This window comes from Phodopus roborovskii, unplaced genomic scaffold (genome assembly GCF_943737965.1).
Source record: "Phodopus roborovskii unplaced genomic scaffold, PHOROB, whole genome shotgun sequence".
NCBI lineage: Eukaryota > Metazoa > Chordata > Mammalia > Rodentia > Cricetidae > Phodopus > Phodopus roborovskii.
The window spans coordinates 49,562,422-49,578,630 of record NW_026126407.1 but is presented as its reverse complement, the minus strand read 5'-3'; the positions used below and the strand labels follow the sequence as shown (position 1 = coordinate 49,578,630).

At 48.0% G+C, this 16,209-nt stretch overlaps 1 protein-coding gene across 4 annotated transcripts; it reads right to left on the bottom strand.

Annotated features, from left to right (window-relative positions):
• Window positions 1-4,929: 4,929 nt before the first annotated feature.
• On the bottom strand, window positions 4,930-15,983 carry Tbc1d24 (TBC1 domain family member 24). Of its 4 annotated transcripts, XM_051181248.1 has the most exons (8): window positions 14,904-15,983; window positions 14,216-14,233; window positions 13,548-13,706; window positions 12,479-12,542; window positions 12,097-12,192; window positions 11,464-11,695; window positions 10,946-11,103; window positions 4,930-5,179 (listed from the first exon to the last, which is right to left on the bottom strand). In XM_051181248.1, the coding sequence occupies exons 1-7, from the start codon at window positions 15,866-15,868 to the stop codon at window positions 10,949-10,951; spliced, it is 1,689 nt and encodes a 562-aa protein (XP_051037205.1). In that variant the 5' UTR covers window positions 15,869-15,983; the 3' UTR covers window positions 4,930-5,179; window positions 10,946-10,948. The 4 variants fall into 4 exon arrangements, with proteins under 4 accessions (XP_051037205.1, XP_051037207.1, XP_051037204.1 ...); XM_051181247.1 differs by lacking the exon at window positions 4,930-5,179 and having other exon boundaries at window positions 10,458-11,103; XM_051181250.1 differs by lacking the exons at window positions 4,930-5,179; window positions 12,097-12,192 and having other exon boundaries at window positions 10,457-11,103.
• Between the last annotated feature and the right edge of the window lie 226 nt (window positions 15,984-16,209).

Sequence of the window (16,209 nt, the reverse complement as noted above, 5' to 3'; positions counted from 1 at the left end):
CGCGCTCGCGTCACATGATCTGGGCTCCGCCCCTATGGGCTGTACCACTTTGCGCTGGTGGGGAAGCGAGGCTGCAGCCTCGCCGGCAGCCCTTGAACAGTGTCTGGGACTTGCCACCAACTCGGTGGGCTCGGGATCCAACGCTTGGCCTTGCCTAGGACTTTTCTGGCTCGCTGCTCCGCGCCAACATTTCCCTGGACCCTACCGTGTTGGGCCCTTCGGTCCTCGGGGCGGGGCCGTAGCTCGCCATATTAGCATACAGGGTGGAGCTTATGCTAGTCCGCCTTTTCTGCGGCTGCGCGGCGCTCGCTGGTGTTCGAGGACCCGGGTACACATTTCTTGCGTTTTCTGCTCAAGAACCCTAGGCACTTCTGCTGCATAGGGCTCAGGTTTTCACTTGTGCCTGGAGAGCTAGGTTAAAGTAGTGGCACTACAGAATCCCATAACAGAAGAAATCCCTAGTGTGGGGCTTCGCTCTCCCTTCCAGTCCCCAGAAATGCCACGCCCCACCCCGCCGGGTTTAAAGTGCAACAACCCTAGGTGTTCTCTTGTCACCTCCCTCCATTCCACACTCAGGCTCCTACAGATCCAGGCCAACTGTCTTCCTTTTGATTCCTGAAAAAAAAAAAAAAAAAAAAAAAAGGAATCCCTCATCTGGTCCCTCTTGCATCAGGGACCCTGACATCAATTAAGGGGAGTTTGCTCATTAAGATGTAGGTATGACTTTATTTATTTACTTATTTATTTGTTTGTTATTTTTGTTTTTCGAGAAAGGGTTATTTTTACATAGCCTGGCTGACCTGGAACTCTTTCTGTAAACCTGCCTCTGCCTCCTGTGTTATGGGATTAAAGGCATATGCCATCATCACCCAGCTATTATATTATTTTTAAATAGATTTATTTATTTATTTTATGTATATGAGCACTCTATTTGCATGAATGCCTACTTGACTGAAGAGGGTATCAGATTCTATTAGAGATAGTTGTGAGCCACCAGGTGGTTGCTGGGAATTGAACACCCAGGACCTCTGGAAGAGCAGCCAGTGCTCTATTAACCACAGAACCATATGTCCAGCCCCTCTGTTTTATTTTTGAGACAGGATCTCACTGCGTAGCTCTGGCTAACTTGGACTTGCCATGTAGACCAGGACTGAGTGCTGGGATTAAAGGTATGGCACCACCCTACTCCCTACTCACCCTACTCGTCATAACTTTTTTTTTTTTTATGGGCATGTCAGCATTGACACCTGTGAAAGTTAACCCAGATTTCTGAAAGTCTCAGAAAGGCCTGCTTGTCCTTCTAGCACCCATGCAAGGCCCCTACCTGCAGGGCTTCCTTTCTGGACTGGTGATGGAGGACTGGTTTCCCTAGCAATGGAGTGATTGAGGCTACCCCAGCTACCTGCCTTCCCTCCAGCTATCATCTCTGGCTGCTTCTTTTCCTTTATGACTCCCTGAGGCTCAAACTCACATCCCAAGACCAGGGCCTCTCCAAGTGGCTTGTGTGCTAGTACCTCAACTTCTCCATGGAGGCAATGGCGACACCTTCCCATCCTGACCCTCCTAGCCTCACTTTTCACTACAAAAATCTCCCTGTGCTCTTCTGCCACTTATCCAAACTGGGTCTTCCACTCTTTAAACTTGCCCGTGGAGAGCCCAGGTCTGTTTTGTTTCAGAGAGGAGGTTACAGAGAGCAGTAACTAGGGCTCCCTCCACCTGTGGTTTTGGCCTAATCTGATTTCTGAAGAGGAGCCTTCACTGTTTTCTCCACCTCCTCACTCCTCCCTCTCCAGCTCCTTGCCCTTGCCAAAGGCGCACTGACTTATTTCTCTTCTAAGCCGAGATGCTCGCTCACTCGCTTGTTCGCTCATCATGCTGACTGGGCCTCTGTAGCAGCTGTTTCCAATGCTTCTTTCCTCTCCTCGCTCCTTCTCCTGTGTGCCTAGTACCCAGTACCTGAGGAAGTCAGAGAAGATGTCAGATCTCCTGACACTAGAGTTACATATGGTTGTGAGATATCATATAGGTGCTGGAACTGAACCCAGGTCCTCTGCAAGAGCAGTCATTGCTCTTAACTGCGGAGCCACTGCTCTAGCCCTCATAGGTTGTTGTTTTGGTTTTTTCTAATCATCACTTATTATCCTACAATTCTTTGGTGCATGATCACATACTAGACCCTTTTTGGTGTGTTCCTGCTTGCTGCCTCTTGTCCTCCAGCTCCACTTCCCTCTTCTCCTTACTTATTACTCAGGACTCATGTTCCTCCAGGGAGCCCTCCTGCCATCCTCCATGTTTCTCCTTCCCCCTCCCCTAAATGCCCTCATTGAAGGTTTTTTGTTTATTTGTGTTTTGTTTTGTATTCCCGATTGCCAGCAGGGTGTCCAGCTGATAGCACCTATTTGCCAGGCCCTGTGCTGAGGCTTCTGAGGCCATTTCCACACCTATTCTTAGTGGATAGTGAAACAAACCTAGGAACATTAAGAGCCTTCTTCTGGCCACCAACTAGTGATGGAATTAGAACTTTGATCTAGGGTCTAGGACACTGCCAGTTCAGCCACCATCTTTCATTTCATTCCATCTCACCTCCCGTCTGGACCTTAGGCACTGTGCAGGGCCTCTACTTTGAAGGGACTCTAGGAAAGAAACTGTAGGGGCACCTCTGCCTTCTCCCTCGATGTTACTTCCCCCTTGGCATGAAATCACAGATCATGAGTTCTGGCCTGTCACTGTCGGTGGGGATTTCCAGACACCAAGAGGGAGGGGATTTGTAAATGCATGTCAGAGTCCCATGAGGAGTGGAACAGAGATGGAAGGTGGGACTGTTAGATAGCCAATGACACTTTTCAGAAATCCTAGAAAAGGGGACAGAGAAAGTTAAGACCATAAATAACATCCCAAACAACCTTAACCTGGAAAAATGAACTTGCTCCACGGGAGGCTATTCCAAGGAAGCAAAGACCAGGTTTGGTAGTACACAGCTGTCAACTCAGCACTTTGAATGCCAAGGCAGAAGAGTGTAAATTCAAGGCCAGCCTGGATTGCACAGAGCTGTCTCAAAAATAAAAAAAAAAAAAAGGTGGGGAAAAGAGGAGAGAGAAAATAGGAGGGGGAAGAGGAGGGGGAGGAGGGGAGGGGAGGGAGAGGAAAGAGAGGGGAAGGGAGAGGAGGAGGAGGAGAGGGAGGAAGAGGAAGGGGAGCAGGGTGAGGGGAGGGAGGAGGGGAAGGGAGAAAGAAGCAGCAGTCTCTCAGGAACATCAAGAACTGTGTGTCCCAGGAGGAACTTTGCCAACAGCCTCCTTCCAAGCCACCATGGAGGCATGGGGTGGGGGAGAGGAACAAAGGACATATGGGACACAAAGACTGTATAGGGATGGCACCATGCTCTCTTACCCTGGTGGAAACAAACAAACAAGAGCACAGATAATTGCACTGCTTTGGGGAATGGAACATTATTAAAGGCAGCTAGTTTTTTTTTTTTAACTCAAAAATAGTTGAGCCATGCATGGTAGTGCACATTTGTAACCCCAGCATTTAAGGGGTTGAACAGGAAGGTGGAGGTCTTGAGGCAGATCTTATCTAAAAGTATTAAATAAGGCTGGCCACTGAGGGTGAGTGTTGCTTGATGGTAGAGTGCATGTTTAGCATTCATGGGGTCCTGGACTTAATCCTGAGCACTAGAAATAAATACCTATGGAATAAGAATCAAAGAAATAAAAACAGGGGCTGGAGAGATGGCTCAATGGTTAAGAGCACTTGCTGCCCTTTGCAGAGGGCTTGGTTCCATACGCAGTATCCCACAGGACACCTTGAAGCTGTCTGTAATTTCAGTTCTAGGGAATCTGATGACATCTTCTGGCCTTGTGGTGCACATGCATACATGCAGGCAAAACATCCACATAAATTAAAAAACAAAACAAAAACCCAGCAAAATAAAATCCCTGCTGCTCTTGGTGGTATAGTCTTTTAACCCCAGCACTTGGGAAGCAGAGGAAAGAGTATCTCTATGAGATCAAGGGCAGCCTGGTCTACACAGCCAGTTCCAGGACAGGTAAAGCTGCATATAGAGACCCTGTCTAAAAAGAAAAAGAATTCTCTGAGTTCGAGGCCAGCCTAGTCTATAGAGCCAGTGCCAATACAGGCTCCAAAGCTACAGAGAAAGCCTGTCTTGTTAGTAAAATAAATTAAATAAATAAATACCCAACAAATAAAGCCCTTTGGCTTGGCTCCTGGACACAGTTCAGTAGCAAGGGTGGTGTGCAGTCTTCACTCCTTGTCCATATCAGATCACAAGAGAGACAATACATATGTATTTACAAGGCAGACAGCTAGAATGCTCCCAAAGACAAAGCAACCTCTCACTTCTAGCAAAAATTCCAAACTTCAAGAGTTGGTGCAAGTTATCTTCTTCTCAGAAGACAAACAGGCAGGCAGAGAGTCAGCCCTGACGCCAGGGGGCAGTGTGAAGCTCTCAGAATAAAGCTAGTTTACTGTAAGCTTGGCTATGGAAGCAGCCTGTCAGGTGTTGAGTAAACCCTCAGTGTTCTTGGCCCCACTTGCCCTTGAGCCTATGTTTCCCCACTTGGTAATGGGAACACACTGAGTATCTGGAAAGCAAAAAAAGTAAAAAAAAAAAAAAAAAAAAAAAAAAAAAAAAAAGAAGAAAGAAAGAAAGAAAACAAAAGTGGAAAGATGTCAATATTAACTTATGCAAACATCTAAGTAACAGTCTCATTTTGAATGAGAAATTTTGAGTTTGATTTTTTTTTTTTGAGTCAGGGGTTTCTCTGTGTAGTCCTGGCTGTCTTGGAACTCACTCTGTAGACCACCCTGGCCTCAAACTCACAGAGATCTGCCTGCCTGCGCCTGGGACTAAAGGCGTGAGACACCACCCCAGCTGCCTTTTCTTTTTAATGATTTATTTATGCACTGGTGTAAGGGTGTCAGATCCCCTGGAACTGGAGTTACAGAGAGTTGTGAGCTGCCATGTGAGTGCTGGGAATTGAAGCCAGGTCTTCTGGAAGAGCAGCCAGTGCTCTTAACTGCTGAGCCATCTCTCTAGCCCGTGAGTTTGCTTTTGACAGTGAGTTTTACATTTCACAGGAACCAGGATGACTGGAGACATCTGATGATTCCTCACAGTGGTTCTTCTCCATTCTTCATTTCCTCCAAATGACAAATCCTGAAGGCCAAAGGACAGAAGCAAGGTCAGGAAGCAGGTTACCATGGCTGACACACGCAAATGAAGCAGAATATGTACCTGTGTCTGTGGGGTCTCCTTGCCATGGCTGGGGGGCTGGTGCCGGCTTCAGCTCTACCTGAAGTCTATGCCTTCTCCTCAAGAGATGGACAGTAAGTATATCATGGAAGAACGGTGCTAGGGACTTCCCATCCAGTACTCACATGGCACACACACAAAGACACCTCTTCATCAGTTATTAATTTTATTTAGGACTTACATTAACACTAACCAAACAACAACACCAAACCAATTATTTTCACACACAAAATTGTATTTTGCTGAAAATCCACACTTTTGCTTTGCAAGCATGAGTATGTTTAGTACACTCATTCAGATGCTCCACAAGGTTAGCCAGGGACCATGCTTTTTGTTGTTTCTGGGTTTTTAAGATAAAGTCTCAATATGTAAGCTAGGCTGGCCTGAAACTCACTGTTAAGTCAGACTATTTGCTTGCAATCTTCCTGCCTCTGCCTCCTTAGTGCTAAGATTACAGGTGTGTACTCTGACTCCTAATTGGCGACCACTTGTCAAAGCCCATAATGACAAGATCTAAAAAGTGAAGTTATGCTTGGAACTTCTTCCTCTTCAATCTTCAGCCTACAAACTTTTTAACTTTATTTTATGTGTTTGGTTGTTATGGCCTGCATGTATGTCTGTGCATCACTTGCATGAAGTGCCGAGGCTGAACTGGAGAAATGGACAGTGGTGAACTGCAATTTGGGTGTTGAAAATCAAACCTGAGCCGGGCGTTGGTGGCGAACTCCTGCACTCGGGAGACAGAGGCAGGCGGATCTCTGAGTTTGAGGCCAGCCTGGTCTACAGAGCTAGTTCCAGGACAACCTTTAAAGCTACATAGAGAAATCCTGTTTCAAAACAAAAACAAACAAAAAACCCACACAAAACCAAACCCCCCCCCCCGAAAACAAAAGAAAAAGAAAATCGAACCTGGATTCTCTGGAAGAGCATCAGTGCTTCCCCTACCCCAAGAAAGGGTTTCTCTGTGTAGTCTGGCTAGCCTTGAACTCAGATATCCACCTGCTTCTGCCTCCTGAGTGCTGGAACTAAAGATGTGTGCCACCATGCCCAGCTGGCAGCTTAATGGATGAGTCCAGCTCTTAATGGATGAGTTATATTTGCACTCCAGCTCACAAGCTTCCAACCATAAGTCAAATGCTGTGGTATAATGCCCAGCAGGTGCTCAAATCTCTTCATATAGGAAAACAGGGAGAGGCAATAACTGCAGAGCAGCCAGGTGGCACACCAGTGGATGCCAGTCTACATGGAAATATTTTGTTTGTTTGGTTCCTGCCATGTCACAGGTCAATGTGTCCATGTGTCCACTGACTGCTTCCTTAGTCCTAAATACAATGTTGACAAATTCCATGCAGTTCAAGAGAATGACTGAGCCTGCAAACAACATCATTCTGTCTGTGGTAATGTACCATGTTACACTGTGCCTGGTACCAACAGCACAACCAGAAACTGAGATAATGGGGGAAGCCATAAAAAGTTCCATTTTGTTTTTTAATTTTTTTTTTAAACAGGACCTATTGTAGCCCTAGCTAGCCATGAACTCTGTATGTAGCAAAAGACCTGATCTTTCTGCCTTTACCTTACATGTGCTGGTGTTTTAGACAAACATCAAGCCCGTGTAAGAATCTTAATACCAAAGTTCTCCTTTACACTTCACATGCTTTCTGGACTGATGTAAATGCTGTGGGGAAAGAACTGTAGGGCCTGCTTGGCACTTTGCCACATAAACCTGAAGAGAGCTACTGAGGAGCTAGCTACATTGGAGGTAGTTGCTATGAGAACTACAACCTAAATGTGGCTTTAAAAAACAAAAACAAACCAAACAAAAACAACCTCCAAACTGCCAGGTGTTAGTGGTTGGTGGCACACGCCTTTAGTCCCAGCACTTGGGAGGCAGAAGCAGGCAGATCTTGTGAGTTTGAGGCCAGCCTGGTCTAAAGGAGCTAGTTCCAGGACAGGCTCCAAAGCCATAGAAAAACCCTGTCTCAAAAAAAAAAAAAAAAAAAAAAACCAAAACCACAAACTAACAAAACAAAACACCCAAAAACCTAGTCTTTTGAGTTTGACAACTTTCTAGATTTAGTGGAAGTGTGCGAAGGCAAGTATCTGTAAAAACTGTATTCCTGTCCAGTGGAAAAACAATGCTTGTGGTTTTGTCAGGGGCTGCACCTATGCTAATTTGTTTCGTTTTTCCTTGATTTTTATTTTATGTATATGAGTGTTTTGTCTCCAAATATGTCTACATACGGGTACACTGCCCGTAGAGGCCAGGAAAGGGCCTGAATTCCTGGGAACTAGAGTTGTAGATGATTGTGAGCTTCCATGTGGTTACTGGGAATTGAACCCAGGTCCTCTGGAAGAGCAGCCAATGGTCTAACCACTGTTCTCTCTAAATCACCCCTCCCCCTATATTTTTTAAAGACAAGGTCTCATTATTTAGCCTTGGCTAGTCTGGGACTTGCTGCATATAACAGGGTGGCCTCAAACTCACAGAGATCCACCTGCCTCTACCTTCTGAGTGCTGGGGTTGAAGGCATGTCACTAGGTCAATTGTTTTGATATCAAGTGGATGAGGGTTTATAAAAACTTCCATCTCAGCAATTTCTGATGTAAAGTGAAAACCAGTTCAACATACAAATGTAGGGCTGAGGAAGGACATAGTTCAGTGTGGAGAATATGCCTAGTATGTATAGGGTCCTAGGTTCAATCTTCACCACCTTAAAAAATGGGTACAAAACCTAAATCAATAAATATAAAATACTTAAGGAGATCAGAAAAGCTGTTGGACTCAGGAAATGAGTAAGAAAAACTTGAAAAATCTGAAATTCAGAATGCTCTAAAACAAACTACTCTGAAAACCTGGAAAAACAGAAGCAAGCAGGTTACAAAATTAGGAAAAACTAAGGGGCTGGAGAGATGGCTCAACTGTTAGGAGCACAGGCTGCTCCTACAGAGGACCCAGGTTGAATTCCCAGCACCCACATGATGGCTCACAAAAATAAGAAAAATTAAAAAAACAGTAAATTTAGTTCAATAATTAAAATAGAAAGATTCTTAAAATGTAAATGTTGTATCCTAAATTACTTTGAAAATGAGCTGATTATCACCAAGCAAAGCAGCATACCTCTGTGATCCAAATTGTGACCCCCTGTGATGTGTGGGGTGTGCAAGCACAAAGATGAGTTGAAGGAAAGCTGCATCTACAGTTTGTTCAAGACTAAACAGAGCTATATGACACTGATTCTTGTCATAAACAAAACCAAAGCACAAACTGATTCTCCGAGGTCCCAAAGGCATATGGTTTATATTAACAAAGTTATTCAGTTTAATGAACTGGCTTATATTAAGTTCAATATTTGTTTTAAAAACAAGTGCTGATAAAATATAAGTTCTTATACAATGCCATCAACTTTTGGCTTGTTTTTAACATCAAAAGCTAATAAATAATAGAAAACATTAATAAGTACTAAGTGGGAACACTTAGTATCAGATAAGAAGAGTGATAAGAATAAAAATATAAAGAAAATGACACCTTTTGGTAGAAAAGTCAGAAAAAAAAAGAAGATAGTAAGTTTAAAGAACTGAGTGTGTTGTGGGTAAAAGCAAAGAACTTTGCTTATGATGTAATTGTGACTAAGCATCAACCAGTCTTCATGTACTGGACCTCCAGGAAGGCTAGCGGGGGCTACACAAAACAAGAAATCTATTACCCAGTCAGGAGCCTTACAGGGTCCTGCACACACACTTCCCAGTTAACTTAATCTGCTTCGGAAAGGCTTGAGTCCCAGTGGCAATGCATGGGTAAGCATCATGATGGCACAGCCTGGAAAAATCCTGGGGGCCTTCAGGCTGGAGACCAAACTCAAGAGTCCCCGAGTTAATGCAATGGGAAAGTGCTGAGCTTAATGCCTATGAACCCAGCATCTAGGAGGCTGAGGCAGATCATGATTTTGAGGCCAACCAAGGCTACAGAGCAATTTTCAGGCTAGCCTGGGCTACCTAGGGAGTTCCAGACCAAATAGGCTACCTGGTAAATTTTTGCCAGAAAGAACAATAACAAAAATCAAGATGGTTTTAAATGAACACCAAAGTTGGAGGTACAGGCCTAGGACAGTGGGTTCAGAGGAACGGGTGGCAAGGGCTACAACGTTCTGGAGGTGAGTAACAACAGTTCCTCCCAGTACCTCTTCCCTCTAGAGAGTCACGTCGACCTGGCCTAGAAGCCAGCACGGTGGGAGACCTGGTCTACTGTGCAGGGTCCAAAGCTCTGCGTATGTTTAGCAGGTAGCCCAAAGTTTCAGGGGGCTCCTCTCTGCCCTGCCTCTTGTGCCACAGTGGCCTTGCTGAGAACTGGTATGACTAGATGGGACAGGGAAGAACGAACCTTCCACAGCAAGAGTATCAGTGTGGAGACCAGCACAGGTGTGAAACATGCTGACTGAGGCACGCCACACACAGTCATGGGGGAAACAGGCAACTGTTCTTAAGATCCAGACTTTCATGGCCCCAGAACAGCCATTTGGGCCACTGCTTCTTCTCTCTTCCTCTGTGGTGCCTCGACCTTCAGGACCAGCTGAGGGAGGTCACAGGGGAGGAGGGCGGTCACAGGGAAATGAGCTTGCTGCAGTCCTCAGAGCAGCTCTTCCCTTGGCATCTGCTGTGTTCCTGGCCAGCACGGGGCTCAAGAAGCACAGACATCCAGAGATGGAAGGCCATGATGAGAGAAGGGGTAGCGTACAGAAAACATGGCACGTGGCTAGCCATAGTGACAGCAGAGGGATCAGAAAGTCACACTGGTTTATCAGATGCTGTGTGAACAGGTCTAGGGAACCATAGGCCTGAGGAGAAGGCAGAAGACGAATTGAGACAAGCATGCCATGCTGGGGTTCGGGTGACCTGGGCCTCAGTCACTACAGTGACAGGGAAAGGCAACACAGAAGTCACCAAGACTACCGAAGTTCAAGGAGGCTACAGGTATGGGCAGGAGGGCAGGCAGCCTCACTGAGTCCAGTCATCTCTGAGGACAGCCTGGGGAATAGAGCTGAAATGGCCAGCTTGGTCAAAGCAAATCTCTCCAGAGGCCCCCTTCAGGTGTGGACTTGCAGTGAGGCGTGGCAAGAGCTTCAGGCTCTGCAGAAACACGAAGACAAAAGACAGCTCTCCAGCCTTCATCCCTTCTAGGACAGAAGGAGCTGCAATGCTCTGCACAAATCCTGCCCTCTCCTATCCTGTCCTGCAGCAGCCAATGTAGCTCAGGGGTGCCTCAGAGCCTGCAGGGCCAAAGTACCAGCAGGGGGCACCACAGACTCACATTTGGCAAGAATCATTTGCCCTTTCCCTCCAAGGGACTGAGGCCAGGGGCAGAGCAATGTAGCCCTGGGCAATCTTGGGTACAGGACCCTGGGTGAGGACAGAAACTGGACAGGGACGGGGCAAAATAGCCCCTTGAGCTCAGAAGCATGAGAGTTCAGGGGTCCTAGCCAGTCCAAGCAGAGGGGCAGCCAGTTTAAGGAGAGGTCAGACTTGGCTTGTGACACTGCCGTCCCCACTGCACACCAAGCATGCCTGCTTCATGAGGTGGTATCGTGCTCACTCCCTGCTTGCTCAAGAGGCAGCTTGGCTTCCACCCCATCACCCCACAATGTGGCTGGCTCAGTCACCACCAACACAGACCCATCACTGGGTATCGGGGTCTTGGAAGCCCCAAGCCTCCACAGCTGAGATGAGGAAGTTCTCAGAACAAAGGGGCTGGTTGTTGAAAGTATCGCAGTGTCCAGTGCGGCCGCGGTTCAGATCCCCGTCAATGTAGAGTGCTTGGCCACCTCCTCCCCCTGTGGGATATGCAAGGGAACAGATGTCTTTCTGCTCTAACAATCACCCCATCCCTAGATACCCCATCTCTGTCATTGAAAGATCTGCTAAATGACAATCTCAGTAAGGAAACCTATGAGCAACAGAGGCTCTAAAACCACAAGTTTACCTGGGCCTGTCTGTCCTGGCTAATGCTTGTTTGCTAGCCCTTATCTCCCATCTTTCATGCCTAATCTACCCCCAACAACCTAGGTCCTTTTCCTTTGCTTAACTGACATGTCTACTACAACCAGTCAACAAGGACTGCGCACAGGGGCTTTAGCTACCCTCAATCCCACGTGTTCTCCTCCCAGACTGAAGTGAAGGGAACAGGTGCTCACCAATGATGAGGCAGTCATTGCCCCCAGCCATGAACATGGACTCAGTCTTAGAAGGCAGGTTGAAGTGCCGGGCAGCCAGGAAAGGTGAGAGCCGATCAGCAGGTTCTGAAGAGACAGAGTGGCTGAGGAAGGAAGGAGCAGCTGCAGCTTCTGAGGACTTCAAGGATGTGGGCCTGGTCAACTCTGGGTGCTTGATGACCACCCACTCATAACGCTGTACCTCGGGCTGCAGCTGGGGAGGAATAGGTGGTAATCAGAGTTAGTGGAATGTCGCACCTCATTGGGCCTTCCTGCTCCAAAGCCACAGCCCATCTCCATCCCATGAATCTGCTGTGGTGAGTCCCTAAGTGAGGTACTGTGGCAATGGCATACCACATTAGCAGAGGAGACCCAGAAATGAAAATGAAACAAGGCTCTTGTGCCGGGGTGCCCAAGTACATGGCCTGATGACTCCTGAACCCCTCCAGCCAGCCTCTGGGACAGTCAGGGGTCAGACAATATCCTGGCCCAGGACAGAGCTGGGCCAACACTCAGTCTTGGAGGGCCGATTAAGTGCTCAGAACGTCTGAAGAGACAGGAACAGCCGAGGAAGAAGGGAATAGGCAGAGGGACCCCACACTCAACCCAACTCACCCTAAAAACAAAGCATTCTCCAGTTCCAAAGAAGCCCAATTTGCCTCCAAACTTATTTCTCTCGCTCCAGTCGGTTGACAGGTAAGCACCACAAACCTAGGGAGGAAGGCTGGGGTGAGACTTTCTGGGGGTGGCGTTCTGTCCTCAGGAGGGTCCCCTCATTCAGGTATGCTGAGTGAGACAAGTCCCAGCTTAGGGTGTTGTATATTGCATTCTCCCACCACTGAGGGCAAAAGGCTGTGGGAGAGGACTGAGTTTAGGGAGTGTACCCTCTGGGTTGTTTTGTCTTCCCCTGTGGCTCTCAAGCATGATAACAAGTTCCATGCTGGGACCATATCCACACTCAAGTCTTGGCATCAGCCCAGTAAACCAGGCTTCTCACCTCCTTTTGCGTGGTCTTGATGAGCAGGAGGGTGGGCTCGTGTCCTTCACACTGGAAATAGAACCTGGGGGCAGAGACCACATGTGCTACCCTGCATGCCCTCCCTGGCATCTCCTGTCAGCACTGACAACTGTAAGTCCCTAAGTCTAGGGTAGAGAGGCCTGAGGACTATGCTCCTTTCCCACCACCTCTATCCACAGTGGCTAAGGATCTTGCAATGTCATTTTGGCCAGGCCAGACTGTCCTGGTATGACAAAGGAGAAGATTCATGGTGTATTCCCCCTCAGGCAAAGCTGAGAGCCGGAAGCTACAGGGAAGCAGGAACCAGAGAAACAGGAAAAGCTCAGCCCTGGACATGTGAGGAAGGTGAGGCTTGCCACTGTGGTGCTCAGACATTCCTGGGGGCTAGGAGAAGACAGGGTTTCTCTTTGTAGCCTTGGCTATCCTGGCACTCACTTTGTAGATGGGTCTGCCTCTGCCTCCGGGTGCTGGGATTAAAAGTGTGTACCATCGATGCCTGGGGAGAAGTGACTATTAATTAAGCCAAAATGCTTGTGTGGTTGCAGACAGGGGACTTGGGGTTGTGGGAGGGTGTTCCAGATTTTGTGAACTGTCATTTGAGACTAACTTAACCCAACCAATGTAGCTCGGAGGGCAGTGTGACCTTGCTAAAATACCAGGTATTTACACAGATAGAGACCCCAAGAGGGGTACCTGGTCCAGGCTTGTGATAGACACAGTGGGTGAAGGTAGCAGGGAAACCAGGGCCAGCTGTTCAGGTGACAACTCTCCAATAATTCTGAGCTCCTATGATAGGAATTTTGAGTTTTGTATTTTATGACACCCTCATAGGATCTTTGCTGTATGGTGTACACAGCAAAGACTTCAAAGTCTACGGAGCCTGGGAATGACAGAAGGTCAGGAAGAGAGCCTCCTGATTCTCAGGCCTCACAGGATGAAGCAAGACCTTATCAGGGCCCCAGGTTCAAAAACTCATTTCCACCAGCCCATAACTTCCTGAAGTGGAGTGCAGGATATGATGACTCTCAAAGTCTTGGGGGCACCTCACCTGGTTAAGCTGTACCCATGCTGCAGCGAGGAGAAGAGAAGGAGGGGTTGGCAGAGGGCAAAACGCTCAGGGATCCAGGACCAAATGTCTCTCATCTCCTTCACACTGACAATCTCTGAGCGGAAGTTTTCTGCATGGACAGCCAAGTGCACAAACTGCCTGGGAAAAGTGGGGAGGGGTGAGAACCCATAGTGACCACAGTCCTGACTGCACCCCTACCCTGAGGCACCACAGTTTCATTTTGGTACTTAGCCTGGAAAGGTCATCTCACCTACTCAGCCGGATTTGCAGCCTGGCTTTAAGTGCCAGTTGGAAATGGGGTGAAAATTATTCCTAGAAGCCCCACCTCCCATCTGATACATGGGAGAGTGCCCAGCCTTGCAGTATGGGGAACAAAAGCCATTTTCTTAAGAAACCAGGACAAATGAAGTAAGCCTCCAGCAAGGCAAGGCTGCAGAGCCAGCCAAGCACCAGCAGATCACACAAGTGAGGCAGAAAGACGGATGGACAGACAGACAGTGCCTATATCAATCAGGCTAAAGCAGCAAGCAGAAGCCAGCCCAGGAGAGCCAAGTGGGCCTTGGGAGTCAGCGAGTAGCCAAGCCAGAGCTGGCTGGAAGAAAGGCAGAGCAGAGAGGCCAAGCATCAAGGTGTGGTTTCAGACCTACCTTTTAGAAAGTGAGACACTGAGAAACAGGAGGAAGCAACAACACGGAGAAGAAGAAAAATAAAACAGACAAGGCGAGGTTAGTGGTGGGTACCGATCCCCAGGTATGCCTTCCTTTGGGCCCAGGACAAAGTGAACTCCATGCCAGAAGCCATGCCTATAGCAGTGTACAGTGTCAGGTATCAAACACCCTGACTCTTCCCAACCCTGTTCCCCAGGGACAAGGAGCCCACAATCAGCATTTCCAAAGAATGTCAGCCATGAAGCTTGGAGCTAGAAGGGCAGAGTAGGAGCTAGCTGTTCCAATGTGGCCCCCTAGGAGCCAGCCTAGCAACTGCCGGACATTCTAACCCCAATAGCATCCAGCTTCCTTGTCTTGTTAAGGCCATAACTACAAAGCCTTTCCTGCTTTCTAGTGTCCTATTCACATGTGAGTAGGTAGACAGACAGAAGGCTAGAATCAGACCAATGGCTGGCAGGATAAGCTCATGCTCAGACCTCAAGGGTACATTCCACTAAAGCGCCCCACTTCACAGATGCAATATGCTTATGGCACAGGCTCTCTCTCTCTCTCTCTCTCTCTCTCTCTCTCTCTCTCTCTCTCTCTCTCTCTCTCTCACACACACACACACACACACTTACAACCAGAGGCATGAGAACACATGCACACGATCCTGGGGCCCACCTACCTTTTCTGCTTGACAGTAATGCCCTTCTGCTTTAGTGCTTTCTCATTGGCCATTTGCAAGAGCTGGATCTCCTTTCGGGAAAATAGGCGGATAGCAAAGGCCTTCTCTAGTAGTTTCTCAGGGGACACTGTCTTGGCAATGTCCTTGACAAATATGCGGATGTCTTGCTTTACATTGTCAGACTCAAGGGGCTGTCCTGCTCTCACCTTGTGGAAGAACTTGAGGATGGCCAGAGCAACTCGGTACAGTACCTTGTAGCCTTCTACAAGGAAGACATCAAAAACTCGGGCAAAGTAGTTGAGGGGCAGCTCCCCAAACAGCCATCGCTGCCAGTCAGAGTAGACCTGCAGGACATCCTCTGACACAGCCACCATCAGTTTGTGGGCTGCCTGGCAATACTTGTTCACCAGGTCCCCAAATGTCATGCAGGAGGACTCGAAGGCCAAGAAGCTCTGGTCAATGAGTTTCTTGCTGGGGTCATTGCAGGCTAGGATGCGGCAGGTCTTTTCAAAACACTCAGCCTCATCAATGCTGTAGTGCAGCAGCAGGGCCACCACAGCAGGCAGGGCAGGGCAGAAGGAGATGTCGGGGAACTGATTGGCGATGCACAGAAGGATCTTGCGCACAGCCCCCTCACCCCGTGTGTTCAGGCAGTAGGTGGGCACCTGAGTGTTGTCCACAAACTCAGGCAAGGGCAAGCTACTGCTGCTGTGCTTGCCTACAATCTTGCCCACAATATCGCTGTACACACTGGCATCAGGTGTGACCGTGCGGCAGGGGATGTCCCGGATCAGGCGCTGGTACACTTTCCCCCGCAGGGCGTGGCTCTGAGCCCAGTAGCCCTGACGTGCCAGTTGCTTCAATTCCTGTAGCTCGGTACAGTTCAGTTCCTTTGGCCCCAGGTCCTGGATGGATGCGTCCATCTTGTCCCTGTCCACAAAGCAGTTGTACCCTGGGGAGTCCATGGTGCCTGAGATGCCTGGGAGGCAGGTCCCAGGCTGCCAGGAAGTGAACTAATAGCAGCTAAATCTTGTAGCCCTGTCCTTGTGGGCTTTCTGTCAACCAGTCAGTCATTCCACACACCCTGGAGGATTGAAAACAATTTTAGTACATGCATTCAAAGTTCACATTTTAAGTTGAGTGGTGGTGGCACATGCCTTTAATCCCAGCACTCCAGAGGTAGAAGCAGGTGGACATTTGTGAGTTTGAGACCAGCCTGATCTACTTTTCTGTTCCAGGACAGCCTCCAGAGCCACAGAGAAACCTTTCTCAAAAAACCAAAAAAAAAAAAAAAAAAAGAAAAGAA